The 22,635-nt window shown below is 41.7% G+C and overlaps 1 protein-coding gene across 1 annotated transcript in view; it reads left to right on the top strand.

Moving 5' to 3' along the window:
• The window catches only part of LOC146336684 (ankyrin repeat and fibronectin type-III domain-containing protein 1-like), a 524,472-nt gene that overhangs the window by 339,174 nt on the left and 162,663 nt on the right, over window positions 1-22,635 (top strand). Inside the window, exon 7 of the mRNA XM_084818734.1 lies at window positions 16,425-16,465. Coding sequence (XP_084674860.1) covers window positions 16,425-16,465 — 41 coding nt within the window. The remainder of the gene's footprint in view (window positions 1-16,424; window positions 16,466-22,635) is intronic.

Raw genomic sequence — 22,635 nt, 5'->3', positions numbered from 1 at the left:
ATTTCTCTTCTGCCCTCGACCGGAATTCCATGCTTTACAACTCCTTCTACGTTCCCATTACGTTAGAACAAAAAACAACAGTAACTAAAAACCTGTTTGCCAATCCTGATTTAAAAGAAAGAAAGAACTACTCTGAGCATGTGCAGCATCACATTGTAGACTCACTTAATTCATATCCCCATAATGACTACAGCAATAATATTGTGCTTGCTTCTGCTCTCCTGATGCCTTCATCATCACTTGCCACTCCCCACGTGTCTCCCCCCGCCTTCAAAATCTATTAGTGTGAACAGGGTACATAGTCAGAGAATAAAAATTAGGTACAAGCTAAACATAATAGTGCATGACCCAGCCCCAGTTATGTCCAGTTCCTCTAAGGTGGGATTTGAATGGAAGAATCTAAAGAGCAGCATGGGCAAGAAAAAGGGCACTGCTGAGCCATGTGCTTTCTTCCCTGCTTGCCCACAATTTCTGATCTTTGATTTCTGATCTCAAAGCCCCACTGGGAGAAGATCAGCTGAGGCAAGGCTGTTTCGGACAGAAAAGCCCCAAGCAGCGGAATATTTTAGCACAGTCCTTCCATCCATACATAATGTGTTTTAAATCTCACCACATGTCATGGGGATTTGGTGGTGAACTGATTCCCGTGCAAGGATCTATGCTGTTGTGTGTAGTTTTGCTCTTCCTTTAATATCTCTCAAGCTTGGAAGGAGGACACATGTATAAAGTCAAGCACAGAAAGAGTAGCTCTGGGACACTGAGGGACAAACCAGATTGATTGCAAAGCAACATACATAGGGCCACTAGTAAAAACACACCTCGACAGTAGACATCTCTTAGGAAACTGCACTGTTGTTGGGATCCCAATATGCTAGGTTCATAAGAGGGGAAAATCTATTTCTTAAAAGAACTCCTAAGGAAGACACATGAAAGTGTAGTGCCAGAAGTAGATTTGGTTACTCCATTTGCATATGTGGCAGGGTTGATGCTTATATTACATTTTTAAGTCACAGGAGTGTTTTTAAATGGGAGTACTCCTAAGCGTAACGTAGGAAAAAGCTTGTTCACATGTCTAATTCCAAGAAAGACAAGTTGTCTGCCAAGCCACTCTGGACACTCTGCATACCTGTGACTGCCTTGGAAGTATATACATGTAAAAACTCTTCCTTCACTACTTTTTTTTGGGGGGGACAGGAATGACTTGTGAGAACCCTCACAGTATTTATACAAATTTAATGGGGAGTAACCTTCGTAGGCCTCTCGTTAGTACAGTCTTGGCATATGTTTTTCTTCTGAATGCATCTCCTTAACATATTGTCTCAAGAGCCCTGATTCAGAATAGAGAGAGGGCCAAATTTTCCATAGGTTTTAATGCATCAGCAGATAGCTGTAATCTCTCCCTCCCTGCCCCTCCCCCCCAGACTAGCATGCCACTCCTTAAAGAAGTTAAAATTAAGGTAGGCTTTAAAATGTATGAAATTTGACTTCATATTGAAAGGTATTAATTATATAATTCACAATAGGTACTTATTTCAACCTAACGTTGGTATTCACAGGTCTAGAAGGTTAACCAGATACTTTCCTTCCAGCCTTTTCATGAAGGTTCAGTTTCCTGGATCAATTTTGCATATATACAAGCCATTAAACATCAATTATTCTGTACATTTCCTAAGATCAATCAGACTCTTGAGAGCTTGAAAGTGAAATCGACTCATACAGCTGCTGTATAATGGACTAAAAGTTACAGTTTCAACTGAGAAGGTCAAAAGCTAACTATATGAATAGGAAAGGTGCATAGCAGAATTTTGGAAATATTTTGTTTCTTCGTAAATCAGAATTTCTGTGTAGGGAGGGGAAATCTCCTTTTTAAAAGATATGATTGTATGACTTTAAATGGAGATTCCATTGACAATTGCCATTTTATTTTATTTTTGCCATGTATTTAATGAGTCACTAGAACTTTTCCTGCATTTATGAGTCATTTAGTTGCCCTATACATTAAGCTGATAGTTTGGGGGATTATTAATTGTTCCAAGAACGCCTGGGTGGAGTCCTTTTTATATGGCCATATTGGTATGTAGTGCATTTGATTTGGCGCAATAGTAAACTTTTAAAATTTGGAACAGATAGCTGTCTCCTATCTTTATATGGGAACATCACAGTTTTTAGTTTTATTCTGGGGTTCTTGCCATTACAAATATAATTTATTCTTTTATATAACTGTTTTCATATGATACACTCTAAAGAGTGGATAATGATTCAGGGAGAAAGAGAATCTTTTTTTTTCAAGGCTGTCTTCCCAATTAATGAGTTTGGGAACATGTCCCAAAAAATCTTTTTTCCCCTCCAGGCTTTTTATAATGCACTCAAATTATTCACTAGTATGTCTTGTGCTTCCTTTATACAGTTTGATGCCTAAATATTTAATGGAGGTTGGAGCCTGTATAAATAGCAAATCTAATAATTTGCTCTTGGCGCCATTGGTCAATGCTAAATGTCTACTTTTGCCTCTCTTTTTTAAAATGAAGACAGTGAAAAGGATTTGGGATAATTGAAAAATTAACAGGGCAATCCTATGTATATTTACTCAGAAGTAACTCCGACTGTGTTTCATGGAGGTTACTTACAGATAAGTGTGCATAGGAATGCAGCCTAAAAGTATTGGATGGACTCCTGTGGGCCTGCAAGAACCATTTGATATCTGTGTGGTTGGAATTATACCCACTTGGATAGTCTGAGACTGGATTTTCATATTCTCTTCAGTTCATGTTTTTGCAATCTAGTTTTAGGAAGTCTGGGTTCAGTATCCTGCTGTACCATAGAGCTCTTATGTGACTTTGAATTGATTGTACAGGAGACCAAATATAAAATGGTGCCGTTGCCTGAGAATTCAATGGAACTTACTTTTGAGTAGAAATGCATAGAATTTCATTGTTAATACCTTTACATAGATATGTGGTGTAGTCAAATTTGGAATATGGCACATCGTGCTGTGCTCCATTTTAAAAAGGATATCCTAGAGCTGCAAGAAAGGGAAACCCAAAATGATAAAGGGATTGGAGCACTTTCCTTATGTGGAAAGGCTAAGTGGGGACACTATGGACATAACTTATACAATTATGCATGAAGAAAGTAGACGAAGAAAGTAGACAAAGAGATTAGATAGAGATATATTTTTCCCTAACTTTTTTACAATGAAATCACTCAGCAGCAGATTCTGCCGCCGTTTGCGTCCCTGCAGTCAGCCGTGATAGGCTACGTAAATGTTTACGTAGCCTATCACAGCTGATTTAAAAGAGGAAAAAAAATGCACGTACGCAAATGGCGGCGCCCATGGGTGCCACCATTTGCGTTCCTTATTTTGGGACGCCTTAGTCTACGTAAACATTTACGTAGACTAAGACGGTGAAAATAAGGGGAACGCAAATAGCGTAGATGCTACGCCATTTGCGTTCCCCCTATTTTCGCCGTCTTAGTCTACGTAAATGTTTACGTAGACTAAGACGTGCCAAAATAAGGAACGCAAATGGCGGCGCCCATGGGTGCCGCCATTTGCGTACGTGCGGGGGGGGGTTCTTTTAAATCAGCCGTGATAGGCTACGTAAACATTTATGTAGCCTATCACGGTGTTTTTTAAAAATCTAGCCATGATAGGCTACGTAAATCTTTACGTAGCCTATCACTTTTTTTGTTTTTTGTTTTACTGGAAATGGCGGCGGTGGCAGCCGGTCGGAAGACCGGCCGCCGCAGCCGCTGAACCGCCGCCGAACCGCAGCCGCCGCCGCCAGGAAGATTCACCCAAGGTAAGTCCTGTCCCGGGGCGGGGGGTGGCAGACCGTTCTGCCACCGATTTTGGGGGGCCGAATGCGCTGGCATTCGGCCTCCCCAAGATTCGTGGCGAAATTCTCTGACATCCCTACCTGAAAGCAGGAGGATCTTAGAGCTTTCACAGAACCAAAAGCACTTGTATCCCATTGCATAGGAAGTGCCTGATGTGCATTTGTGAGAGGTGGTGGGAGTGGGTGCTGAAAACTATATGTGCTATGTAAGTACTGATTCTGGTCATGTGAACCCCTGGATTATTCAACTACTCCAGTTGTCAGTGGAGAAATGAATCATATTTCCTTCAGTCGCTGATATTCCCCTTACTGAACAGAAGGATCCTGTAATACTTTGTCAAGTTTCTGTATCTGGCTATTTGGGCGATTTGCTCACAAGCGTTTCTCTAACCTCACCTGTATTGCTATGACACAGAAATAACCTTCTTGGTTAGCACCATTTGGGGTCATTGCGCTAGTACAGCTATGTCCCATCCTATACAGCACGTTCTCAGAGCTAAACTAAATGTATAAGAAACCCCCAACAACCTTCCTATTCCCCACCAGAATCGCGCATGTGTGTGTAGTGCTTAATCCTTTCCCCACTATTGCTTCGCCTCTACAAATTGCACCCCAAACTGGCATCTTCCATGGGTTCCAAATCCATGTTGGTGCTTAAAGTCTTCCCTGCCTATTGCTTCTCTTCTTCAGGAACTGCCCCTGCCCCCTGCCTAGGCTGCTTGCTCCCATCGCGTTTCAGATAGGTGCACCTGCCCTTGCAATCATGCATTTAAAACTTTAAAAGTTTTAATGTTGTAAAGCTGCCTTGAGTCTCAGTATTGGGGAAGAGGCGGGAAATAATACCAATATTATTAATAATAATAATAATAATAATAATAGTAGAACTTTGCAAGGCAGGAAGCAGCTGTGGAAGAGATTTGGGATGGAGAAGTGGTAGGCAGGGAAAGGGTTGAGCACCCCTTCCCTGCTGCTTCACCTCTCTCCCTCCCAAAGCTGCTTTTTTTCTGGGAAGAACAACAACAAAAGGTTTGTAAAGGATCCGTGTAGTGTTCAGTTTGTCCCTTAGGCGCTGGCTATAGGTTTGTAAAAGCTAGCCAAGGCTGCCTGCCTGGTTCATATGTGTCTTTTTAAATAATTGGAGCAGCTTTAAAAGCCATCGACCCACTCCTAAAAAGCCTTCTGATTCCAAAATGTTGGGCAGTATTTCAGGCCCTGTTTTTAAAAGCACAGTAATCTTTCGTCCTAACAGGAGTTACTTTATTAGGCGTATGTATGTGTGTGAGGCATGTGTGAGAAAAATAGTCCTTAAGTTTCAGCCTTTCCTGTGGAGTCATGACCAGATTTCTTTGTATAATTTGGTGGTTAAGATCCATAAAGGGGCTTTGGTATAAATAGTGCCTTCTTACTCAGTGTTTCTGCTCCCTCTGAGGCTGAGTCACATCTACTCACTTTACTGACCAAAACAAACTCGTTTTTCTCCCCCTCCAATTTCTACAAGGCCAATACAGTGCTTTTCCTCACGCGCCTTTGACAGCAGAGTCAGCTGAATTCATATTACATAATCTTTATTTCTGGCTGTACTAAAAGTGACAAAAAAACCCTCCTCCCAAAGTTTAATTTTTCAGGCTGCCAACCTGAGTTTCAAGCAGCAAGAAAAATTGTAAGAAGACTTGTTAATGCAGTGAATTTAATGTGGAAATTGGGAGAATTATGAAACCCAAACCAGGTCTCCCCCCACCATTTTTTTTTTTTTTTGCAGCCTCCCTTCTGAGTCATGGGCCACTCCAAGTTAGTACTAGGACTCTCTGTGTAATGTTGTTTCATAGAAGACCACCTTGGAGAAAGCCTCCCATTCTAAGGATATCAGCAGAATTAACTTAATTTTGTTTAAATGGAACTTTTGTGTGCAGGCTACGTTAACAACCTTACTGGTATCCCAGATATGTCATACTATTTATTTGCATAGTGTCTTCCAATGGAGACTGGAACCTTTCTCACTATTACCTCTACCCATTCACATCAAGTATACCTTCTTTATGTCCTCCTTCAGAGTTGCAAACAAAACATATTTCTGTTTCTTTCTCAAAGTTGTTCCTATGAACATGCCTCCTGTGTCCAAAACCTTTCAGTTTTTCATTTCTGTCTCTGACTGCGTCTTAATTCATATGTTTGTTGTTGTTCAGTCGTTAAGTCGTGTCTGACTCTTCATGACCCCATGGACCATAGCACACCAAATTCATATGTAGCATGTCAGATTTCTTAAAAAGCAGCATCTGCCTGAGCATTCATTTGTGCTCTTAGCTGGTCTGCAGCGCTTCAACTAAGAAAGGGATTTGGCAACTCCTAAACTATCCATGAATATGAACTTGAGCACGCTTCAGGAGACAGTGGAGGACAGGAAGGCCTGGCATGCTATGGTCCATGGGGTCATGAAGAGTCGGACACGACTTAACGACTGAACAACAACAACAAACCATCCATTCTGACAAAATAAGAAACACCCACAAATAAGCCAAAGCCCTTGTGATGAATTCAGTGTTTGAAGATGATGAAGAAAATCATCTGATGAAGTGAGTGTTATCCTGGGCTGCTAAACAAGTTCAGTTTAATAAATGACTTCAATTCTAAATGGGGCTCAGTTCTTATTCCTTGCCCGCTGGCCTACAGCGTCTTCATCTTGTAATTTCAGTTGCCATACATGTATTACACAAAACCCAGATATGATGCTGTTCATGTCATTCCTAACAACCACATCCACATTCCTGTTATGACGACAGTATATACAGGTAGAACCACTGAGTTCTGCTCTGGGAAATCTTGTAGCTCCAATCAGCAGCCCACTGGCTGCTTCTGTCTATAGAATGCCTAAGTTATTTTAAGGATTACTGAGTTCATGTCATGCAGGAGTTGTAGTAGATCTGGCAACAGAACAGTAACTGTTAGATCTATGTTCCTGTTGTGGTTATAACTGGGGATGGCTGAATCTGTCAGTTTTGCTTTCTCCTGCATTTGAATGTTTTAAATCTCAGGTTCTTTCTCTGCCGAATATGAGCTTGGCCAGTTTTGGTAAATTCTTATCAAATACAAACTGAAATGAAATTTTCACCCATCTGCACCAGCCAAATTTCCCAGCATGGAAAGGGCCACGTTTTATCTGCCTGCCATGTAACTATTAAAGATGAGGAGTCTGTCAGAAAAAAGAGGAGGGTAGCAACCCCAATTCAGTGTTAATATGGCTGAACACACAGGGATTCAAACCCAGACTTTTAAGAACAAAGCATTCAAAGCCCTGGGCCTATATGAATGAATCTGTCAGCTTTTATTTCTCCTACATTCAATTTTTTAAAATCTCAAATTCTTTTTGTCCCAAATATTGAGAACTTTGTGAATTTTGGTAATTTTTTCCTCAAAACCAAACTGAAATGAAATTCTCACACATCCCTAATTATAACTGACTTCACACAAAGATTGTGGACTGCATGTGGAAAATGCAATGGCCCTTTGCTTGGCCCTATTTGATTCCGTTTTGTCTTCTGTTGAAATTGGCACAGAATGTTGGCTGGCCGGAAAATAGCTCATCTTTCTTTCTGTCTTTTCTTCTGTTTGTGCAGGCAGAGACTATGCTATGAATTACTTCTTGGTTAGATCCTTTTGAAATGAGTTGGAAAAGTTGCCAGTTGTCGTTGACTGTCTTTTCAGGGACATATTTAATGGAATTTCTACATAATTGCACTAGGGTTTAGGGGGCTCATTAAAAGAGTGTGTGACTGTTCCCCAACTGAATGTCATTCCTCCCCTCCCCCCTTTGCATCTTTTGAATCATCTAAAATGCACATGGGTTTTAAAGAAAGGATTTAAGAAAACAAAGCAAACATTCCCCGAAATGCACATCTTTAAAGTATACTGGTCGAACCTTTTTTCCAGCTGTGCTTAATTTTTAAGATGCAGTGCTATCATTAGACAGTTCTCTTTCATCTGCTCCACATATTGCACCACTCTGCAGCTATAACTGGTGAGGCAAATCTGCTGCTCATATCCTTCAGCTAGTATGTGCCAATTGAGGCAAAGATAGTCTTCTCAATGTAAGAGATGTTCTGCTTTTACAAAGCCCAGTACGCTATCCAAACTTTGAAGGCCACCTCAGTGATGGAAAAGCAGTATATACATCTGAATACTGAATTTAAGTATATAAATATGAATACATATTTGCTGTTTTGTTCTTGAAATGTTGCTTATGGAATTTTTTTATAAAAGAAGTTGAAGGAGAGCACCATTACTTGGACCTGATACTTTGGGATATAGTTCAAGTGAACTTACTAATAAGATGTTTTGGCTTTTTTTTTTTTTTTAAAGAAGGATGTCTGAAAAGACATTAAGAGCATAAGCTGTGTTGTGATATAAGATTTTATGGTCCAGAGACCAGCTCATCTGATGCACTGAAGTGTCATCCTCAGTTGGTGTGTGTGTGTGTGTTTTTGCGCGCGCGTGTGCGCGCGCACGCACACACACACACACACACTATCTCTATCATATATACATACACAAATGTACATGGGTACTAACAGAAGAATGGCAAGGAGCAGGGTGGGAATGTTGTTACAAAGTGAGGACAAAAGGCCCAACAGTCCATGAGATGAGTGTGTCACATTACTATGCACAAATGAAAATAGGATCTGTTGGGTTCAAGACAGACTGGGACTGTCCCAGTCATTACAGAGAGCAATTGACCTTCTTTATATGTTTATTTATACATATTTACCTTGTTTTCAGATTCATAACCAGGTGGAACTGGGATACCCCTATTCTGACTGGATCTTAAAATCATAGAATTAGAAAGGGCCATTTAGGCCATCAATTACAACCCCCTGCTCAGTACAGGAATCCAGTTTAAAGCATCCCTGACAGATGGCTGTCCAGTCTTTGCCTGAATACCTCCAGTGATGGAAAGCCCACTACCTCCCTAGGTAGTTGGTTCCATTGTCTGTCTACTCTGAGCATTAGGAAGATTTTCCTGATGTTCAGCCAGGAAGTTATGACTTCCCATAATTTAAGACCATCATTTTGTGTCCTACAGTCTTGGATGATGGAGAACAGGTTGCAGCCCTCTTTTGTGTGACAACCCTGTAGGTATTTGAAAAGTGCTATTAAGTCCCCCTCAGTCTTCTTGTCTCAAGGCTAAACATACCCAGTTCCTTCAGTGTTTCCTTATAGGACTTTGTTCCTATTTTCCTGATCATCTTTGTTGCCTTTTTCTGAACTTGTTCCAATTTATCTGAATTCTTCTTAAATGTGGTGTCCAGAACTGGTCACAGTATTCAAGGTGCAGTTTGACCATCGCAGAGTGGAGTGGAACTATTCATTTCCATCTTCCGGCATCATATCTTTTAGCCTTGTGATACGTTCCATGGGGTTTTCTTGGCAAGAATACTGGAGTGGGTTGCCATTTCCTTCTGCAGTGGACCACATTTTGTCAGAACTCTCTGCCATGACCTGTCCGTCTTGGGTGGCCCTGCACGGCATAGCTTATGGCTTCACTGAGTTACGCAAGCCCCTTTGCCACAACAAGGCAGTGATCCATGAAGGGGGATTTAGAAATTATACTTCCATTAATGCAACCTAAAATTGCATTTTCCTGTTTTGCAGCACTGACTCATATTCAGCATGTGATCAACTCCAACTCCAAGATCCTTTTCACACGTACTATTGTCAAGCCAGATGTCCTCCATCATATACCTGTGCATTTAATTTCTCTTTCCTAAATTAAGAACTTTGCACTTGTCTTTGTTAAATTTCATTCTGTTAATTTCTCCTGCAGGCCCTGGTGTCAAATATTTGGCATGCAAATACCTGTTTTCTGTTCTTGTTTTGGATTTGCTGCGGAGGAGAGGGAACAAATTCAGATGACCTTTGACTTTTAATGTAAATGTCCTGTTACTAATATATGTAGGAAGAAGGATAAATGGCTATCTTGTAATGGACAGTTCCAAATTATGAGGGACAAATCCTCCACCAAAATAATTTCCCCAGCATAATGTGTAGAAATGTTAGATGTTGTATGTCCAAGTTATATAATAAACATGGGTTCAGTCCACCTCCCACTGAAAGTCAGTGTCACATTTCTTAGTAATTGCAATGAGGCTGGATTGCACTCACTTTCTCTAGCAGCACTTGACACCTTATTTCCTCCTGTACCACACTTCATGCCAAGGGTGTTCTTCCAAATAGGTTGTGTCTCTGCTGAAAATATTTGCTATAGGGGGAAAATTCTCTCCTCTTCCCAAGTAGGTATAATTCATTTTATGGAGACAGACAAGTGCATCATCCAAAAATAAACTTTAGTAAAAATACCCAGAGTACAAGAAAAATGACTCCCTCTCCCATTATTTTGTTAAGGGATTTAATATGTGGTTCCTCAACTCTCTGAGTCATCTGTGAAGTGAGTAATCAAAAAGTAGTGTGCAAGGCCTAGCATGGTGGTGAGTCATATAGAGCCACAAGGAATTCAGAGGTGGAGCTTGGATGTTTAAAAGGGGTTTTTGCAAGATAAATCCAAATATTGAATCCCCAGGTTTTTCTGTCTAGGCTGTCAGTGGAAGGTGCAGAGTCTTTCAGCACCTCACATACTTTCTGACTTCTGAGGAATTGCAAAACTATACCAGAATCTAGGAGCCGATTTATGCACTGAGAGCAAGTATGTGGTAAAGTTCTCCTGGGACTCTACCACTTCAAAATTGGGTTATTTCATGGGGCATGTTTGAGTGCTCCCCCATTTTCATACCACATAAAGAAAACTGGTGTGTCAAGGAAAAAGATTAGATTAGAACCCTTCTCCCTCACATTGTTATGTTTTACATGTTGGTGGAGAGGTTGATATGGGAGAGCATTCAAACATGCAATGCATGACCTAGGGGGGCTATACCAAGTTAGTCTTCTGAATGTATGTAGATTGATCCTAAGTTGCTTCCTGAGTTTCTTGGGAAACTAGGCCGATGGATAGAATATATTCCCAAAGGGGTAACCTCCTCATGTAGAAGCTTCCTCCTACTTCCATGTGTTGTCCAAATGCATGCAAAGGAATATGGCAATACTGAGGATTCTGTTTTCCTGATGGGATGGGATTTGTTTCTTCCCCTCCACAAAATATCTGCTTTGAAAGACTGTCCAGATATATGTAGATATTCTGACTGAGAAGACATATGACATGTATATACTTTTTTTTTTTTTTTGTATTTCCACTATATGGCCACTACAGCGCTGTCTGGAAGTTACTTAACTTTCAGTCTTCCTGTTACAAATTGTATTTTGATAGTAGATATTTCTATGGTATTCATTTGTCACTGTGCTGTAGTAGATGAGAAAGCAGGTGCTTTGTTAAACACCCTAGAAATAATAGTTGGGAAAGCAGAGATATATCTAAGCATTTACGTACACCTGCCCACGTGTCTTTGGGTTTCAACTTCAGCTATGAGAAAAAAACGTGCTCACCTTTACTACAGCTAAGGAATCAGATGGCAAGTTCTGTTTTAAAATGAGGACAAGAGGGATTTTATAAAGGGAAAAAACATGCCTCTATGAATGAGAAGTAGTTGAGGACATTCATCATTGTTTATGGAACTATTGTGTGTAGGGGTGCTATACATGGGGCTGCCTTTGAAGACAGTCCAGAAACTTCTGCTGGTGCAGAATGCAGCCACCCAAGTAGTGGTGGGGGTGAGGCAGGCAGGTCATATAATGCAGGGGTGAGGAACCTCCAACCCATAGACTTAATCTGGCCTACGGGGCACCCCAGTCTGGCCTGCACAGCCTCTTGGAGTTCCTCCAGGGGATGGGACTTAGGCTGCAAGCCCCACCCCCTGCATAAATTCCTTTGGAGGGCATCCTCTTGCTGTTTTCTCCGATCTGAGATTGCAGTTAACAGTGGGGATTCCTCTTCTGGCCAGCAGTGGAGGGATGAGGGGTGGGAGATGCTGGGACTCACCTGTACCAGGGAAAGTGGTCGCTGTATCCATGTGTGGGTGAGTTCCCTTCTCCTTAGTGCACCCCACCTCCTTCCTGGAATGAGGGAAGGTGGTGGGGCATGTGAAGTGCCTGAGTCCCCTTTGGTCCTCTCTCAGAGAAGCAAAGGAGACTCAGCCACTTCTCCTTTGTGTGCCCTGCCTCATTCCCCCATTCCAGGAAAGAGGTGGGGCATGAGAAGATGGGGTAGAGCTAGTCTCTGTCACTGCCCATTAGAGGAGTGATGGGGGCTAGTCCAGCTTAGCTTTGCAGCATGCAGGGCTTCCATAACCGGGAAATCCCACACTCAGCAAAGCCTGGACCCTGGCTCAGGTGCTGGGTGGAAGATCTACCTGGTGCTTGGGACAGGGAGCAAGTCACCTACCTGACATCATACATCCCACTGAGGGATCATCATCTGGGTCATCTGGACCCCCACCCAGGAGTAATTCTGCATGCCTGTTAGAACACCTATCCTGTGCCAGCTGCATAGGTTACCAGTGTGTTTCCAAGCCCAATTTAAAGTGCTGGTTTTATTTATTTATTGGTTTTGAGGGCAGTTAGGTGAGCAAATACATGAGAAAGGGCCTTTTCCACAGTGGTCCCACACCTCTAGAATCCCCACCATTGCAGGATTTTAGGAAGGCCCTGGAAATCTACTGGTTTATTCTGGTCTTTTATTGGAATTATCTGTGCCGTAGGTGCAATTGTGTTGGAGGTTTTTAGTAGTGATTTATTGCTGGTGTTTGTTGATTTATGATGTTTGCTGCCTTATTATTGAATCTGTTTTTATTATATGAATTTTAATGTTGTAAGCCACCTTGGAAGGGCTTCTGCTCTGAAAAGCAGCCTAGAATTTTTTTAAATAAATAAAATAAATAAATGTGTGTCTGAAGAGTAGTGGTCAATCCCATGCTCATAAAGGATTTTTTTGACAAAATCTAACCCAGAGATTATTTCTTCAAAAAACATGTTTGCTATATCAGCACAAAAGTTAAGATAAGATAAATCTGTTTAATAAATTGGACTATCTTGGTTTTCTGCAGTATGTTTTTATGTAGTCTTCATACTTAATAATTGATAATTTATTAACAGGTGTTTTAATGGCATTCTTTAAAAAATTGTTTCTGTGTATGTTTGTATTTGTGGTTTTTCGGTAAGAAAACCATAAAGAAGGTAAGATTGATACGTTATACTGCTAACATAATCAAGGGTAGGCAACTTCTTGCCCTCCAGATATTTCGGACTGCAACTCCCGTAATCTGTCATCATTGGCCATGCTGGCTGGAGCTGATGGGAGTCATAGTCCAAAACATCTGGAGGGCACCAGGTTGCCTACCTCTGCATCATTGTGCTTGGTCATTCACATGTCTATAACATCTATGACTATATATCCTGATGTTACAGTATTACGCATTTCCCCACTGGTGATGTAGGTGTTGGGAACAGAAACAAAATATCTGGGCAAGACTAGGCTGTCCTAGACATTATTGTGTATGTGTGTGGTGTGTGATGAGGATGGGGTGGGGGTGGGGGTTACCACACGATTGTCCTTTTTTACAGCCTCAGCAAGTTAATCATAAGGTGTATCTCCAGTCTATGTACAGTAACAAAAACACTCGTACAGTAGCACAAATAGGTGTAACTCTTTACAAAATCAAACAGATGCCTCCTTCAAGAGTTTTTAAAGCCACATAAATAAAAGACCATGAGGAAAATAGTCCAAAGAGAGGAGATGGTATAGACATTGGGTAAAATATGATTGTAATGTATGTGAGCATAACATGAATTCACAAAAGGCTTGTACAATTACAGCACTGTTTGGGATCCCAAAGCTTATCCAGTTCACTTTTCTGTAGTGACCATATTTTAAATGCCCTGAACAGAATTGTCCATATAATAGATAATCCAGTGTATAATGAAACCCAAATATTATTACAGTAAGGCCAAAGAGTCCAACGGTAGGAGATTCAGTAAGGAGTTCACAAAATAACCCAGTACTTATGGGTTGGGACAATTACCTTTGTTTTAAGTAGAACAAATCTGGGGAGCATAAAAGCTGTCTTTTTTAGCTCATAAGAGAGAGAGAACAGGAGGCCTTGGCCCAAATTCAGATCCTGAAGTATTCCATCTGGCCCCCACTAGCCAGTCCAGAGGCTAGACGGGTCATGGAAGAAGTACTGACTGCAGTACTTCTGCAGAATTTGCTTGGAGTTCACCTTGTGGGATGGTGGTCTACCAGCCTCCATTCCCTTCTCAGAGTGACCCCCTCCCTAGTAAAATAATTGCTAACCTGTCATTAGGTTTTTGAGGGAACTATAGTTGCTTGCTATTAAAGTGTATAGCACCTGTTGCCTGTGCCCACAAGTGCTTCTGGAAGAATGGTTTAATGAACAATTTGGCTTATTTTGTCATCAAGTCTTAGCCCTCCATTGCTCAGTCCATAAATAAGGAGGTGAGTGGATCATAGTGTGAACTTGCAATGGTTGAAATTATATCTGTTCACCTACAAGAAAAATGCAGTGCTGTAAAAATGATGATTAAAAATCCCACAGTACTGCCCACAGGCTTAAAATCTAATAATACCTCAAGCACGGGAGCCTGAGGTTTACTTCTCAATTTACTTTGTACACAAATAATCTAAGATCTGGTTGCTGCTGTTTTTAGGGAGCCAGTCTCATTTGGTGAACACTGGGGATGGCAGTTTATTGCTCCATTGATTAGTATTCTGCCTGGTTGCTTCCCACTGCTTTGGAGTCAGCTTGTAGCCATTGCCTGGCAACCACAATGTAAAAGTACAACACTAGCTCTGGAGTGCAAGTATGTTGCTAGCAAGCAGCTATCAACCTCATCTTTCTCCTGCAAGGAAAAGAAGGGTTAGAAGAAGGAGCATGGCGACATAAACCAGGAGAAAGAAAAAAAAAGAGAACTGCAGGTTGAATGCACAAGAAGGTCCTTTAGACTTGGGCTTCCTGAGCTAAGGTTTGGTCTGTCTGTTTTATATTCTCCCCACACACCCCACCCCTGCCGCCCTTTGCTCCTCCCATCCAGTGAAGCGTGCGGCAGAGGGAATAGGCAATAAGCTTCTGGAATTGAGATTGCCAGGCATAGATTTGCTTTCCTTCTCCTGGATTTTTCCATTATTCTGTGTATGTTCAGTCAAATAACAGTACATCGCCCTGCCCAGGGGCCTTTGTGCAGCTGTGAGCTGCATGTAGGTATGTCTGTTTCTCAGGAAATATTTCTTCTCAGGTTTGGTTCTCAGCATGAGAACAGAAAATAAGCCTCACAGAAATAAACTTTCACGGGCAGCAGCTGTATCCTCCCTTCATTTCTGGTGGTAGTATAAGGTGTATGAGTACGACTTCCTCCTCCTGCAGTCAGCTACCTCTTGTGGATGACACAGGTTGCTATAGATACAGAATATACAATTTTGTATATCTACATACCTCACTAGCGCCTGTGCACAAACTTTTATACTCATATTGCTATTATTCCACACTGTGATGTATGTGTCATCTCACTTTGATTCTCCTAGAAGAGTGCACAGATATGCACACATCCTCATACTCAAAGCTGAGATTGACAGTCCACAGTGAAGTATTACTTTTTTTTGGAAATGGATGGTTAATGTACATGGAAATTGATGAATTCAGGTTGTAGTATTCTCTTTCTGAACTCTGACTGGGCTTTGCATTTGAAAATGCTACATTCCTTGACTGGCAGTTAAGGATTATGTCAAAGACTTAAGTTACTTGGGAATTATGACGTCTGTCAGCAAAAAGATGATGGATGAGTTGCAGTTTAGGTAGATTAACTCATGGGAATCTCTCTCAACCCCACAGGCAGACTGGGCTGCTCATATCTGAGGTCTCTGACAGTTTTTGCGGCTTGAAAAATGTGCATTAATTTAGCTAGTGATTCAACATGGTTTGGTCCTGGCAGCCCTGTTTGCTTTTATGGTTGTAGTTTACAAGCTTCCCTGCTGTCTCTCTGCTCAGCCTGTTTTTTCAGTGCTTTGAGAAATGTTTGGGGAGGAATTTATGAAAGATGGTGGCTTGCTTGGCATGGATATTGGTGTCCCATTTTCCATGGGATAGCTGAGGCACTGACAATGATGCAAGCTGAATTTCTAATCCCAAACAGGAGGCTTTGCTCTGCTGGTGCCACCAAAATATGATATGGCTTATAGTAGGTGTAACATACAATACTGACTAGTAGGAAAACCGGAGACGAAGGGCTTATCCAGAAGGTAGCTTTCCCCCATGGTTGGGTTTACACTGTCACCCAAGATAAGGGATAGGGAACATGTCGCCCTCCAGATGTTGTTGGACTGCAACCCCCATCAGCCCTAGCCAGCATATCCAGTGGTGTCTATGCCTCCAATGTCCTGTTCCACTCCCACTGCTGGGAATGAAGTGGCTCTCATTTATTTCTGATACATGAAGGGTTTGAACCAAGAACCAAAGGTGGATGCTTAAATGCTACCGCTACTCATGCATACTATGTAATGCTTTGTGGTTTTGCCTTATGTGTTGCATGTTGCTAGAGAGAAACTGGGATTTAATGGCATTGTTTTCTGTCTTCCAGAGCCTTGGATCAGCAGACAAGAAGGACTTGTACCCATCAAAGTAAGTCTTTCATTCTTCTGTGTCTGATTTCAGTGAGATTTACAGATAAATAAATGTATTAATGATTGCATTCTAAGAGTATCAGCAGTCTGTATTACCTTATCACCGGCCATTTTTCCATCTCTGATGCATTAGGGAAAAAGAAGCAAAGCAGAATCTGTTGTGGTGAAATATAATGTGGCTTCTGCAAATAATTGAAGCATCACTTTTAGAAGTTGCTATATGATAGCATTACCACAGATAGCACAGGGATGTCATCCTCAGGTATCTGCTCTCCCAACAGGATTGTTTATGGACGGCCCAATTGAGCTGCTGTATTTCTGTACCTAGCACTAAAAAAAAAGTAGTCACAGTTTTGACAACTCCTGTGAGCCTCTTTAGTGTGTCTTCATACAGAGGGATTCTGCCAAACAATCTTCTGATATTTGTATACCAAGTTCCAGTGCTGCAGTTCTGGCTGACTAAGCATGCACAACTCTTAAATGACAACTCCCAGTTCCTTCTCCACAGGCTAGGCTCCGCATTCTTATCTGCCTAATATCCATGGTCTATACTACAGCTCATTCTGTGGGTTTGGATCCAGACTTACTCAGACTAGACCCATTGAAATCAATGGAAGTTAAGTTAATCATGACTTGTCCCATTGATTTCAATGGGTCTCCTCTAAGCATGACTAAATCCAGCCCACTATGTCTGAACAGAAAGGGGATGTAGACAAAGATTCTCGGTGATTGACCCACAGCTTCCTGTGACCAGCCATTGTAATATTGTATGGTCGAAAATCTGGATTGTTCTGTATTTACATTTGAACACATTTTGCTGGGTGTACCTGTACCTATTTGCTGCCCACAATCACATGGTGAATTATTTTGGAGAACATGACAGATTTTTGTAATCTTGAAACAACAGCAACATATTTTCTATACACACATAAGTAACTTTTATATTGCTGTATATTCAAATGGTTATGTATAGATTGGAGAAGGAGTGTGTGTGACAAGTTTCCATCCATCCACATTTTTATCTGCCTGTTTGTTCAATGCTCTTTGGTCTGTCTTTTCCTTTGCCACATGGGAAATGTAAACATGTGGCAGAAGGATTTGAGAGGGTGGCATGTGTGACATGGGGCATACTGTCCTCTGGCAACACCACGCAGACTCCACTGGCATGAAAACTGTGACAGACCATTATTTCTGCTGCAGTATGGGGTTAGGTTGGGGCAAACAGTGCAGGTAAACCCAGTATGTGTGTTTTTCCAAATGATTTTGCTAACTAGCTGCTATCACAATGTTCTGAAATGCTGCATGCTTAAGATTAAGCGTCTAAATCAGCATTTAGATTTTTTAAATTTAGAACTATTAGTCTGCTTGCTTCAGGGCACTTTGTAATTGCTAGTTTGCAGAAAAGGAGTGAGAGCTGCCAGTAAAACTGCTCCTTCTCTATGCCCCTTGGCAGCATGATTTCATAGGAGGCTGTCTTGAATGATATATACTACTTTAGTCAGCCCTGGCATTTTTGCTCTGTCAGGTATCGTCTCTACGGCAGTGGGATTGCAAAGGTGTGCAATAATGCCTGTCCCTAATGAGATCACTATAAGTTAATGATGTTTAGAGTGGCTCATCTCCTAGCAGAACTGGGTCTTTTCAACTAGTACTTGAAATGTACATCCCAGTAACTCCAGTTATGTATGTATATACTTCTCAAGACATTCCTATTAGCAATTGTCATATATCGTTGTATTTCTGTACCACCTTTCTGAAGCCAAACAAGGTGGTTGACAAAAAGTCTAGAAAATAAAAAGCATACTTCAAAGAAAAGCATAATAAAACATTTAAAAAGCAACCTTAAAGACCACATGATCTTCAACTTTTTTTATAGAAAGATCTTCATTTGACTTATGTAAAGATGTTATGAATGGCAACAGTCTTCAACCTTTTAAGTCCTGAGATTCACCTTTAAGCTACATTGGACCCACCTCTTTTTCACTTCTTTTTAAACTATGTATGTCAGTTTCTGCTTTTTTTCATCCCCTTTCTCCTTATCTGTATCCATGCCTTTCTCCTATTTTTCTGCTGTACAGTTTTCCCTTTCCTTTGTTTCAAGCCCCCCTCTTTGGAAACATTTACGAGAATGGCATAATTTTCCCAATGGGAATCCTGGGTCTTAGAAGTCCCAGTCCTACCCCTGGTGAGAATGGACACTCTACAGGGTTCTGGAGTGCCTGTCACCACCACTACCTCCCTCTCCCCCGCCCCCATCCACAGGTAAGTTGCTGAACTCTTGTGGGGGTGGGCAGGGGAAAGTGGTGGAGGTGAGCACTCCAGGAGCATCCTTGGGCATTATGTAAATGCTCAACTGGGTAGTTGCAAAAGGTTTGAGCTTTTGCAAGTGCTTCCCTTAGGCATTTGCAAATGCACAGCCCTTTTTAGGATGTTCATGCATCTCTAATTAGAAATGTCATCATAGGAGAGGGTTTGATGGAGTTGCCCTCCTTCCTCACAGATGTCGATCTCAGTTCTGGCTGCCTTAGCCTCAGTGGTGAGCCAAAGACCAATTCTACCACTAAGCCAGAGCCTCTCTCACATGTGCTTCTCTGTACATAAACTAGACTCGTGTGTTTACATTTAAGGCTATATGAAATCAGCTTGTCCCTGGAAGCGAACATCCTAAGGAGAGGCAAACTTTGGTATAAATTGTACTGTTCTTTGAGGTATAAAATCATTACAGGCAGGACAGCATTGTTGCCTGTCTGGTTTAAAGCCAGTCTAACCAGTCTCTCCCCCCTCCCCCCTTGCTGAGTGTTCTCCAAATCAAACAGTGGGCAGCTGAGAGTGGATGTCCATTTCAATACATTGGTTGTCAACATGTTGCTTAAGAAAAGAGGGATGCATGGGGAGGTTCAAGGAATTTGGCACTCTTAGCTAGGATGTGGACAGTGGGGAAAGCAGGTGAGCCAGTTTCTTAGAGGAGCACAACACACACAGTTAGCTTTGGATGCCAGTAGCAAATTAAGTAAGCTGTAGTACTTCATATCTTCCCTGTTGAATATTTGTTTAGAAAAGCAGTAAGTCCCTCTTGATGACAGCTGGCAATTTCTGCTGCCTTTTCTCGATACCCATCTCCTAATGGGCTGCATGACAAGGTGTCACTCACTCAACAGGCAGTTCAAATAATAAAATCTTCCTGCACCATCCACTGCTTCTGATCTGAGAAGCAGCTCTGACACTTGGGTGCTCAACACTAGATTTTTATTACTGACAGCTGAGTTAAACTGCTTGGGTTTTTGCATATCTACCATATGCAGTACTGGCCCCCAACCCTTAAGCATCCGCGAAATCACTGTGTTTGAGTACTAAAAAGGAAGATAAGCTCACTGCATTAAACTCTGCACAAGGTCTGATGTGGAGATTTCCAGCTTAGTTATTTGTTCCCAGCACTGTCTACGTGTGTGATGTGCAAACAGAATTTGGTACATCAGCTTATACCCTCATCAACCCCTGAGCCCTAGAGATATAGAAGACTGTTAGTCTAAATAATTTCATTATTATTGTACCATCTTACTGTATCTTCAAGGAACAATCATGTCTCAGTCTAGAGTTTGGTTTTCGCTATGCAGACATCCTGATAAAACATCTAGTCAGACTTTTTTTCCTTTCCCCCCTCCTATTCGCTCCCCTCCTCCTCCTCCTCCTCCTGCAAATCTGCTTTTTGTGACATCTTGCCTGATGAAGAGTTCTGGAGATCTTGAAAGCTTGCACATTTTTTGTGATCTTTGAGTTGGCCTAATAAAGATATTACACTATATGGATTTTGGAATTTTTTTCATGGCCAACACAGCTGCCTTTGGTTTTTGTGTTCCTACTAGGAAATGTTTAGTTTCATGAAGGCTGATTATTTTTCCTTTTATTTTCTGCAGCTTTTAACACACTGAGATTACACTGGGAGACTTTTTACTGTGTTGGTTGCTATAGAAACACGAGTCTATCCCCCACTTCGTATCAAATGTGGCTCTTCTGTAATTTTAGTTTCAGTCCAATTTAAAACCTGCTTGGCCGAAACTGTCATTGTCACAAGTGGATGTGATGATTTAAAAATTTTCCCCAGTTTAAAAAGAAAGAAAGTACACTTGCATAAAGAGGGAGAATTGAATGCTGGAGGGAGTGTTCATCAGACCATAAGGCTAACTGTCCTGCCATGCTGCCCTCTACCAGTCCTAAAGGGACCACCCTGAAAACGAACTGCAACAGAGAAGTCATTCTCCATGGCCATTCAGGTATTGGCCTCCCTTTGAGCCAGGGGTCACTGGTGGTGATGGGGAATGATTGGTCACTGCCAGTTTAATGAGTGGTTGAAGATGAACAAAACAAAACAAAATAAAAGAACGCATAACTAGCAAAAAGGCGTTGGCTATCCTCTGGCAGATTTTGTTCCATGTAACCTCAAGCCGAATTAATTGAAATCCATAGCTGAAAACAATACGAGAGACAACCTGAAGAACTAAAATCTAAAGGGAGTCAAGGGTTGTGTGATCATAAAATGTATTGATGCATACAAAAGAAGCGGGAGAGAAGAGTGCATTTGTACGTCAAGTATAACCACCATCACTACAATAGTCATATTTTTCATTCACGAAATGATTAAGCCAATAGATGCAATGGCCATGATGTTCACGTGTTATAGGGAGTGATGGACTAAATAATGGACATTTAATTTTATTTATGGTTTTCAGTCCATATTAGGCCAAGGACAGCAAATATGAAGTTAAATGTTCAGAACCAGCCAGACCTGTTCTAGATTCTACATTATGTTTAGCACTAGGAATTCTGTAATGGCATTATACTTTGGAGTTTCTGAAATGTAGTATCCCCAATAGCTTAGCCTCCTGGTTCTGACAGTGATGGCAAATATTTCTTTATGAATAGGGAATGGACAGCAGAACCCAAAAGGCTAGGGACTGTTAGCCTTTGGGTGCCAAAAAGGAGTTCTGTTTTTCGTGTAGGCTAGAGGTAGGATGAATGTACAAAAACTGTAAAATTCTATGGCTACAGAAGGGTCTAAGAGGAATTAAGTAGGCTATAATCTAGAGGGAGTGGACAATGAGCAGCAAAAACTGAAACGGCCTTTATGAGGTAGATAGGAGAGGGTAAAATATGTAATTAGAATGGAGCTGCAGCCAGAATGGATGGTTGGGCATGTCAATAATGGGAATAGTGGGTGTCGCTGAACCATTTTATTTATTTATTTGTTTGTTTGTTTGTTTGTTTGTTTATTTTACAATATTTATATACTGCTCGTCATCAGAAGATTTCAGAGCGGTGAACAACATGATAAAAGAATAAAACAATGGTTAAAAGAGTTAAAGAGTTAAAACATTTTTTTTAAAAAAAAGACAAATCCCAATGAAGTAGAATTCAACAAACCATGGCTGGTCATGCAAGGAAGGCCTCTTGAAAGAACAACGTCTTCAGGAGGCGCTGGAAGGAACACAATGTTGGCGCCTGCCTGACCTCTAAAGGCAGGGAATTCCACAGGAAGGGGGCCACCACACTGAAGGCTCTTCTCCTGGTGGACTCCAACCGGGCCATAGGTCTATGTGGAACCACCAGGAACATGCCCTCTATTGACCTCAGTGACCGGGCAGGTTGGTAGGGAAGGAGGTGTTCTCTCAGGTATCCTGGTCCCAAGTTGTTTAGGGCTTTGTACACTAGTACTAATACCTTAAACCTGGCCCGGTAGCAAATAGGCAGCCAGTGCAGTTCCCTCAGCAAAGGGGTTACATGCTGAAAAGGGGCAGCTCCCAACAACAGCCGAACTGCTGCATTCTGCACTGGCTCCAGCTTCTGGAGCAGCCTTAAGGGCAGCCCCACATAGAGCGCATTCCAGTAATCCAGTCTTGAGGTTACTAATGCCTGTACCACCGTGGTCAAGCTATCCCTGTCCAGGAGAGGCTGTAGTTGGCGAACCAGCCGAAGCTGGTAAAAGGCACTCCAAGCCGCCATGACCACTTGGGCCTCCAGCAACAATGATGGGTCTAGGAGTACCCCCAGACTATGGACCTGCTCTTTCAGAGGGAGTGCAACCCCATCCAGAACAGGCAGTGAGCCTATCTCCCGGACCCGGGAATCACTGACCCACAGGGCTTCTGTCTTGCCAGGATTCAGCTTCAGTTT

This window comes from Heloderma suspectum, chromosome 12 (genome assembly GCF_057233095.1).
Source record: "Heloderma suspectum isolate Gila_16-S chromosome 12, 16-S_ref, whole genome shotgun sequence".
Lineage (NCBI taxonomy): Eukaryota > Metazoa > Chordata > Lepidosauria > Squamata > Helodermatidae > Heloderma > Heloderma suspectum.
This window is presented reverse-complemented; position numbering and strand designations above follow the sequence as displayed.